Source organism: Capricornis sumatraensis, chromosome 1 (genome assembly GCF_032405125.1).
Source record: "Capricornis sumatraensis isolate serow.1 chromosome 1, serow.2, whole genome shotgun sequence".
NCBI classification, from domain to species: Eukaryota; Metazoa; Chordata; class Mammalia; order Artiodactyla; family Bovidae; genus Capricornis; species Capricornis sumatraensis.
In genome coordinates, this window is record NC_091069.1 from 109,669,684 (window position 1) to 109,679,488 (window position 9,805).

General features: G+C 54.3%; 1 protein-coding gene across 1 annotated transcript in view; it reads left to right on the forward strand.

Moving 5' to 3' along the window:
- The window catches only part of URB1 (URB1 ribosome biogenesis homolog), a 79,017-nt gene extending 71,985 nt beyond the window's left edge, over nt 1-7,032 (forward strand). The window contains exons 35-39 of the mRNA XM_068975463.1: nt 167-276; nt 2,454-2,651; nt 4,119-4,360; nt 4,760-5,332; nt 6,494-7,032. Of these exons, the coding sequence (XP_068831564.1) occupies nt 167-276; nt 2,454-2,651; nt 4,119-4,360; nt 4,760-5,332; nt 6,494-6,675 (1,305 nt within the window). The 3' untranslated portion in view covers nt 6,676-7,032. The remainder of the gene's footprint in view (nt 1-166; nt 277-2,453; nt 2,652-4,118; nt 4,361-4,759; nt 5,333-6,493) is intronic.
- The last annotated feature ends 2,773 nt before the right edge of the window (nt 7,033-9,805 follow it).

The window sequence follows — 9,805 nt, forward strand, 5'->3', positions numbered from 1 at the left end:
AGGTGGTCCCCCACGGCCACCATTCTCGCAGACCTGGCAGATGTCACGTGCAGCGACCACCTGGGTAGTGGGGACGCACCGTTCTGTTTTTTTAAGGCCTTCCCTGGTTTGGGTAAGTCAAGTTATTCCCACGGAAGACCAATGACTTTTTGCTTGGGTTTGACAGAACTGGATTCTGGAGATTCTGCAGAATGCCGCCCGGGATGCCAGGTCTGCCTATGAGATGCTGCGGGACTACAGCCTCCTAACGTGGGTCTTAAACATCCTGGAAAGCAAGTAAGCACCTTATGTCCTGGAAAGAGGAGTTGGGTGGGGGTAGGGTGGAGCAGCGCATGCGCACTGGGCATGGTTGGGAGCGCACATGCGTGCTGGGCGTGGGGGTGGGGAAGCGCATGCACACTGGGCATCGGGGCGAAGGGGAGAATGCGCATGCGTGCTGGGCATGGAGTGGGGCGGGGCGGGGGACCGCATGCCCCTGGGCATGGGGCGGGTATAGGCAGAACGTGTGCATGCATGCTGGGCATCAGGCAGAGGGGAGTGGGGGGAGACCGTGAGATCATGGGAGCTCCTGCAGCTCCGGTGTCCGCTAGGAGAGTCCAGGAGAATCCACACTCTCCAAAACAGCGGCCTCTACACCACCTTTCCGTCTCTCCTGCGTGGCCCAGGCTGCTCTCCGGGAGTGGGTTCTCTCCGAGGTTTCGAGGCCGCTGCCCTCCCTGAGGCAGAAACGGGGAGCCTAGGGTTTCGGGAGCGCTCACTCATGCAGTGATGTGGGTTCGGCACTCCACTCCCGCCCAGGGTTGAGGTGCCCTGCTAAGGGCCCGTACCGGAGCCGCATCAAGGGCTGGCGTGGTATCTTGTCTTGTGACCGGGGCTGCTGTCACTGGGTAGCTCAAACGACATGGATTCGTTTTCTCACCTCCCGTGGGCCGGCATGGTCGGCCTTGGTGAGAGCCCTCTTCCCAGTGTCCGCACTGCCAACCGTGTCCCAGCAGGGAGAGAGGAGAGCGTTCTGGTCTCTTCCGCTTCTTGACAGACAGTGACAGTGAAAGTCGCTCAGTCCTGTCCGACTCTGTGACCCCATGGATATACAGTGTTAGGTAAAAGGCCAAGACGCCAAAGAGTGTCTAACAGGCTTTAATGGGGGAAGCGCTCCGGGCGGGGTTCCTGGACCCGACTGAGGCAGGTCGAGGCAGTCCGCGCCGGACTGTGCTGGGGAGTGGTTTATATGCGTTTGTTGCGGGGGATGGTCAGGCTAGATCGCCCAAAAAGGTACGGTTAGTGAACGGGGGTTCGGATAGGTTGCCAGGCCGAGGCGTCACGGGCTGACAGGTCCTTCTCCGTGGCTGGGGCGGGGCGGCTTTAGCTGGCGAAGTGTGCTGTCATTGGTCCCCGGGATCTGGGAGGCTCCTTCCATTGGGAGAGAGGAGGGGCGGCCCATCATGGCCCCCGGGTCCGGCCTTACATACAGTCCATGAATTCTCCAGGCCAGAATACTGGAGTGGGTAGCCTTTCCCTTTTCCAGAGGATCTTCCCAACCCAGGGATTGAACCCAGGCCTCCTGCATCGCAGGCGAATTCTTTACCAGCTGAGCCACAAGCTTCTTACAGGGTGCTAATCTGGTCATGGGGCTCCATCCTCACGGCCTCATCTAAACCTAATGACCTCTCAAAGGCCCCACCTCCAAATACAGTCACAGCGGGGGTTGGGGCTTCTACCTGTGAATGGTGGGGCGGGGAGGAAGGGCACACAGTTCAGTCCATAACGTGATCTGTTTAGATTCTCCTACCTCTGAGGCTGTGTGAAAAGATGAAGACTCTTGGCTCTGTAGACAGCCCCTCAGTGGCAGGAATCTTTCCTTCAGACAGCTGTCTGTGATGATAATTCTGGGAATATCCAGACTCTTTGCCCTCCCCCCCCCCCCCCGCCTCTTTTTTTCTTTCTTTCTTCTTTTGTGCATTTTTTAAAAGAATTTAAAATTTTTTCTCCTAAAGAAAGTAGTATCTTCTCTCCGAAGGCGGCGCTGGCTGATTGTCTGCTCCTGGCTATTACCTCTGTGCTTTAGAGTGGGTTGTTCTCATGGGCGGGGAGGCTCTCCCTTCCAAGCCGCAGAGGCTCCAGAGTATCTCTTAGATGGGACTGAGGGGAGAAAGGAGGGTTGGTCAGAAAGTTTCTTTCACAAGAAAGTTTCTGGTGAGAAAGGAGGGTTGCAGCCTCGTCCTGGGATGGAACTGTGTTTTTTAGCAGACACCCTGTCTTGCCTTAGGTGCTATGCCTGTCGGGGGCTGCAGTGGCTGAGTGAGCGCATAAAAGGGTTGGGGGCTGGGGGAGAAGCCGGCACCTTGGGGTGGCCATCACCATCACCGTCTCCTCCCTGGTTCCTGCCCACCCCTCCAGGAGATGGGAGGAGAAGGTGTGACAGAGGGTGGGACTCTCCCCATGTTTGGCTTCAGGTTTCTGGAGACTGAGCTGCTTTCCAACCTCATCTCCCTGCTGCACACACTGTGGGTGACCACGCTGGGCAACAGAGAAGTGGAGCCCGGGGCGCAGCCTCCCTGCAAGCCTGGGTCTCAGGAGCCCCCGAAGCTGCTGGCGCTGCACCTGGTGGACGAGTTCCTCTACGTTCTCCTTGTGCTCACGAAGCACCTGAGGTGAGCCCCTCCCCTTGGTCCTGGCTCTACAGGTGGACTCTGGGCCGGGGCTGTGGTCCTTGTGGTGACCTCAGGACACCCATTTCTGCTGCTCCTCTTTAACAGTTAGACTTTTGAGGTTCCTTTCCAGACCAGGAGAACTTAACACGCTCAGAAAACCTGCAGCCTGTCACGCCAGATCATTTTTAGCAGAAAAACCACCTACCCTGATATTTGGATTCAAGCACTCAAAATGATGTTTTATATTATAGAAAGAACATGTTTTCCGTGACGTTAAACCTAAGAAAGTTAAGCTGTCCCCAAACTCACCTCCACCTGTATTAGCCTGCACAGGCTCCCTTTCAGCCATGAATTTCCTGGAAAATTTCAGTATTTTCCCCTTGGAATTTCTCGCTTGGTTTCCTCAGGAAAACTCAGTGCTTGTCAGATTCTACTGTGTTAGAGAAAATACACCATGTCCTCTATACTTCTGATGTGGGAACAGAGGTGTGCTGATTGGAACTAGATGATAGATAACAAATGTATTGTCATCTCAGAGTGAAAACCTTGATAAAGAATACGGCATTTCGTTTTCTGTTGTTCTGAAATCAGCTGTTGACTCCATGCTGGGTAGCCATGTTTCTTATTTTAAGTTCAGTTCAGTCCCTCAGTCGTGTCCGACTCTTTGCGACCCCATGGACTGCAGCACGCCAGGCTTCCCTGTCCATCACCAACTCCCATAGTTTACTCAAACTCATGTCTGTTGAGTCAGTGATGCCATCCAACCATCTCATCCTCTGTCATCCCCTTCTTCTGCCTTCAGTCTTTCACAGCATCAGGGTCTTTATTTTGGAGTTGTCCAAAGACACATGGCAGCCCACTCCAGCATTCTTGCCTGGGAAATTCCATGGACACAGGAGCCTGGCAGGCTACAGTCTGTGGGGGTCACAAAATCGGACTCGACCTTGCGACCAGACCACCACCAAAGACACACTGGTCTCTGAGAACTGGTTGTAATTCAGAATAACAACCATATCAATAAATGTGAAAACGGTTAGAGCAGACAGTTTCGAATTTTAAATTGCTTAGAACTTGGAGGGAAAAAAAAAAAAGAACTTGGAGGAATATATGTCCTTCCAGGGTCCTCTGTCAGGCTTGGCCATGGGTGGTGCTATCCCAGGGCTTTTCCTGGCCTTTAGTTCCTGAGTTGGAGAGGATCCAGTGGTCCTGGAGTTGTTAGCGGGGCGGCTGGCACCCTGACCCTCTCCCGGTTTCCAGAGAGCTTTCTGTGCCTCCAGGGTGGAGGTCAGACCCTGGTCCCCTGTCCGCCTGCCCTGGAGAGGTGCTGGGCTCTGTGCCCTGGTCTGTTGGAAAGGGCTGCCCGGCACCTCGAGTCTGTGGCCTGGCTGCTGCCTGGCTGCCTGGGTCCTGGGCTGCAGGCGACGAGGCGGCTCTCACCCAGCCTGGGATCGTGGGCTCCCCCCACAGGCCCACCTTGGCCTCCGCCCAGCTGACCGGCTTCTTCGGGGCGCTCGACTCGGTCCTGAGGTACCGGGCCACCGTGCTGCAGGCCTTCAAGGCCATGAACCGTCTGACGGTGAACGCCGCGGTGCTGTCCACCCGGGACGTACTTGTGCTCCTGCACAAGTGGAGCCTCCTCGAGAGAGACGTGCGGCTCCAGGAGGACCTGAGGGCTGCCGCGGAGAAGTGCCAAGTCCGGGAGCTGCTGAGTGAGTGTCCGCTGCGTGGTTCTGTCTCATCTCCCACTCCCCAGGTGTGCTTACTGCCCTCCCCACCCCCCAGAGCAGCCGCGTCTCCCCCCGACCTCTGAGCAGCATGTCCACAGCTGCTGAGGCATAGAGACAGGGCCTGTGTGTCTTCATAGCACTAGAGGGAGATGGGGCCCCAGCTCCTGCTCCCCTGTGCTCAGCTGTTATAATAGCGGTGATGACAGTCACAGGGAAAAACAGCCCTGCCCGAGCTCCAGGCCGGGTGTGTCCTGTGGGAACCCAGCTCTGAGCTGTGCCCTCCCCTGCGTGGATGCCCCACCCTCTGCATCTCTGTGGGTTGGAGAAGGGGGGAACAACAGTCTCATGCCTTTTCTCTTTACCTGTGTGTGCGGATAACAGAGATGCTCAAGGAGAAAAACAAGCCCGACGCCCCCGCCCGAGCCAAAGGCCTGCGGGCCCGGAAGCAGAGACCCGGCGAGGCGGAGGAGGCGGCTGACCCCAAACTGCTGGCGTCCACCCTGGAGGCGTGCCGGGGCCTCCTGAGGTCCATCCTGACCCACTGGGGGCCCGAGTTCCCCGGCGCTGACCTAGAGTGTGAAGACCCTGGCCCCGTGGGTGTCGTCACCTCCCTGGTGGCCGGCTGGGTGCTGCGCTCCGCAGCCGGGAGCACGCTTGGCCGGGCGGACACGGCGGGCCTCCTGGGCTGGCTCAAGAGCCACGTCCTGCCGCGGCCGGCAGTGGTGGCTGAGCTTCTCCGCGACAGCACCGTGATGAGCGGCCTGTTCCGCCTGTACAGCCGGTTCTGTGGCGCCGCAGAGCCGGCGGAGCTGGAGGACCGCTTGCCCGGCCTCTTCAACGCCGTCCTGCTGCGGCTGGTGGCAGCCCGGGGCGCTGCGGGGAGCCCCCTCCAGCCGGTGCTCGAGGCCGTCCACCTCTCCTCCCTGGACGCCGAGGAGGATGCAGACACACAAGGTAATGTGGGGGGCTGGGCTCGGAGGCTGCAGACCTCGCGAGGTTGGCCTGGGGCCAAGAGCACTTCCCGTTCTCACAGCCTGCGGGCGCTGTCAGTGAAGCCTTGCGGGGAGGACGGCCCTCAGCACGGGTGTGCGGAGCACGGAGAGTCAGCCCCTGGGTTCTGAGTGTGGGGGGAGAGGAAGGCCCCGCCTCTGCCTTCAGGTGAGACCTTGATCGCCGGGGAAACAGTGGAGAGGAACGCCCTCCAGCCGGCCTTGTGTACCCCTGGGGACGCTGCGTGGCTTTCTAACTTCCTACTATTAGCGTTCACGCAGAGAATTAGATTGCACCTCGTGGTCACAAGCACACACACGTGCGTATACAGGCACTCAAGTCATGGTTCATATGCGCGGCTTTTAGTGGGTGCTTGATGAAGGTGTGGGGGCTTCCCCAGTGGTGTTAGCGGGGAAGAACCTGCCTGCCAGTGCAGGAAACGTGAGACTCGCAGGTTCAATCCCTGAGTGGGGAACATCCCCCGGAGGTGGGCAGGGCAACCCGCCCCAGCATTCTCGCCTAGGGAATCCCCACAGACAGAGGAGCCCAGGGGGTGACAGTCCATGGGGTTGCAGAGTCGGACACAGCTGAGCGACCTAGCACACGATACAGGTGTGCCTGCATGGATGAGGCACCGGCAAAGGCGGTAGGAGGACAGCAGGGAGGCTGTGGGCATGCACAGGGGGCTCCTCCACTGTGCGGAGGGTTGGCCCTTCAGGGAGGGCTGGAGGGGGCGGAGACTGGGCGGGGCCACAGCCGGGCAGTGAGCTCACCGGGTTGCAGGGAGCCTTGCTGTCTCCCCTGGCCTGCAAACCTTCTTGCCTGTGCCCGTGGCTCAAGGGCAACCCTCCCAAACTTTAGTTGCGGTTCTTGGCCTGGGTGGGTCAGCACCAAGGAAGAGGTTTACATTCAACACACAGTCATCACGTGAGAAAAGAGAGAAGTTTTAAAACGAACAGGAAAGATGAACCCAGCAGTTAAGTACAGGCAGGACTGGCATATCCGCACACTCACCGCAGGTTGCCACCTGGGGCCGAGCGAGCCCCGGGTCACCGTGTGTGGGGTGGGCAGCTCATTCCCAGCTGACCGGCTTGCGTCCTAATGGCCTCCTTGTCCCTTCCTCAGCCGCTGCCGCATTCCTGGTGTCTCTGTACATTAAGGACATCTGGCTGGGGGCCCAGCAGCCAGACACCCTCCTGAGCCATGTCCAGATGGTCCTCGACGCCGTGGAGAACTCAGGAGGGGGTGATGAGGAGGCCATCGTCCGGCTCTGCAGGGACATCGCGGCCACGGTCCCCGACACCTGACCCTTGTGGCTGGCACCTCTGGCTCCAGGTTCCAGGAGTCAAGTTGAGTTGGGGATTTCCATGGAAGGCCTGTGAGACGCAGGCTGTGCGTGTCGACCTGCTGTTCTGACGGGAAGCCTTGGTTTCCTTTAGGTGACTGATACAGAAGAAGCTCAAAGGACCGTGTATGCAGAGAGGTCAGGGTTACAGGTGGCCTGGGCGGCCCTAGGCCCACGAGCCCCGGTCAGGGAGACCCTTCCTCTACGGCGCTTGCTGTTCCTCAGAGAAATGCCTCAAACTGAGGTAACCCTGAAGTTGAAATGTCTAAAAGTATATGAGACACAGGAGCCTGAAGACAGATGGGTCACGTTTCCTCTTCATAAGAAGTCGCAGCAAAGCTCTGTGTAACTTTTTGAATAAACAAGCCTTTCCAGGATTGTGTTAAAGTTATTTTACTAAATAAAAGGATGGTGTACTAAATTCTTAAAGCATAAAACTATTTTGTCTTCTGCTTGGAAAAGACAGCTTTATATTTTTAAAAATTCCTTTTGAAAGCAAGGACTTTGAATTTTATAACTTATTAATAAATGTCTATTTTTGTTAGGTTTGGTGTTTCATTTTTATTGACTGAATCACAGACTATTTTTATTCTACAGAAACCTGCATTTTAGATGTCAGGGTTTTACTTTTAAGACTCCTAGATAAATTGATATTGTAGCTGACACAAATTGAATATGAAATTTCATGAATTTCATGCCAGGTAAAATTCGGTCCTGTTCATTTGAAGCTCTGCACATACCCTCGTGCCACGTCGGCACACAGCATTCCCGGTCTGTCACCAGGGAGGTGGCTGTTTATTGACCCTTACGACATTTATCCCCTAGAGGAAGTCATGGCAACCCACTCCGGTATTCTTGCCTGGAGAATCGCCACAGACAGAGGAGCCTGGTGGGCTACAATCTATGGGGTTGCAGAGTCAGACACAACTGAGCAGCTAACCATGTGAGGTTTATAGCCCTGGGAATGGCTTGGCTCCAGCTTAAGCGTTTATACCTGTTTCCCTCCAGTGTCGTTTAGACTCTTTGCTGTTGTTTTTTTTATATATATAATGACTTAAGGTTCTTACAGAAGCAGAAGATATTAAGAAGAGGTGGCAAGAATACACAGAAGAACTGTACCAAAAAGATGTTCACGACCCAGATAATCATGATGGTGTGATCACTCACCTAGAGCCAGACATCCTGGAATGCGAAGTCAAGTGGGCCTTAGAAAGCATCACTACGAACAAAGCTAGTGGAGGTGATGGAATTCCAGTGGAGCTGTTTCAAATCCTGAAAGATGATCCTGTGAAAGTGCTGCACTCAATATGCCAGCAAATTTGGAAAACTTAGCAGTGGACACAGCACTGGAAGAGGTCAGTTTTCATTCCAATCCCAAAGAAAGGCAATGCCAAAGAATGCTCAAACTACCGCACAATTGCACTCATCTCACACACTAGTAAAGTAATGCTCAAAATTCTCCAAGCCAGGCTTCAGCAATATGTGAACTGTGAACTTCCTGATGTTCAAGCTGGTTTTAGAAAAGGCAGAGGAACCAGAGATCAAATTGCCAACATCCGCTGGATCATGGAAAAAGCAAGAGAGTTCCAGAAAAACATCTATTTCTGCTTGATTGACTATGCCAAAGCCTTTGACTGTGTGGATCACAATAAACTGTGGAAAATTCTGAAAGAGATGGGAATACCAGACCACCTGACCTGCCTCTTGAGAAACTTGTATGCAGGTCAGGAAGCAACAGTTAGAACTGGACATGGAACAACAGACTGGTTCCAACTAGGAAAAGGAGTACGTCAAGGCTGTATATTGTCACCCTGCTTATTTAACTTCTATGCAGAGTACATCATGAGAAACGCTGGACTGGAAGAAACACAAGCTGGAATCCAGATTGCCAGGAGAAATATCAATCACCTCAGATATGCAGGTGACACCACCCTTATGGCAGAAAGTGAAGAGGAACTAAAAAGCCTTTTGATGAAAGTGAAAGAGGAGAGTGAAAAAGTTGGCTTAAAGCTCAACATTCAGAAAAACGAAGATCATGGCATCTGGTCCCATTACTTCATGGGAAATAGATGGGGAAACAGTGGAAACAGTGTCAGACTTTATTTTTTTGGGCTCCAAAATCACTGCAGATGGTGACTGCAGCCATGAAATTAAAAGCTGCTTCCTCCTTGGAAGGAAAGTTATGATCAACCTAGATAGCATATTCAAAAGCAGAGACATTACTTTGCCAACAAAGGTCCGTCTAGTCAAGGCTATGGTTTTTCCAGTGGTCATGTATGGATGTGAGAGTTGGACTATAAAGAAAGCTGAGCGCAGAAGAATTGATGCTTTTGAACTGTGATATTGGAGAAGACTCTTGAGAGTCCCTTGGACTGCAAGGAGATCCAACCAGTCCATTCTGAAGGAGATCAGCCCTGGGATTTCTTTGGAAGGAATGATGTTGAAGCTGAAACTCCAGTACTTTGGCCACCTGATGCAAAGAGCTGACTCATTGGAAAAGACCCTGATCCTGGGAGGGATTAGGGGCAGGAGGAGAAGGGGATGACCGAGGATGAGATGGCTGGATGGCATCACGGACTCAATGGACATAGGTTTGGATGGACTCCGGGAGTTGGTGATGGACAGGGAGGCCTGGCGTGCTGCGATTCATGGGGTTGCAAAGAGTCGGACACAACTGAGAAACTGAACTGACTGACTGACTGAAAGTTCTTAATGAGACAGGAGTAATGCTCTGTGCATTTATCCCCTTCCTACAAGTCAGGCTGATCATCTAGAAGGCAAGGAGTGTTCACTTCTCTTATTCCCTCCCCTGCAAAATACCCACAGTGGTGTTCTTAGAATATTCTGAAGCCAGAATGCTATGTTTAGATTCAAGTTGGAAAGGCCATGTGGTCCTTTCTCCCTTTGTGCATCTCTGGAGCCCATCAGTGTCCCTTTCCCCATCTTCCCTTCTAACCCACTGCCCCTGGGTCTGGCCGGCCGAGCCTGGCCCTTACCTGGCAGAATTATTTTTCAGTCACGTGGGATGGGGTGGGGTGGGGTGGGGTTTGTGGGCTTCATGGTGTGATGCTGGCTCTGGACAATTTGCCTGG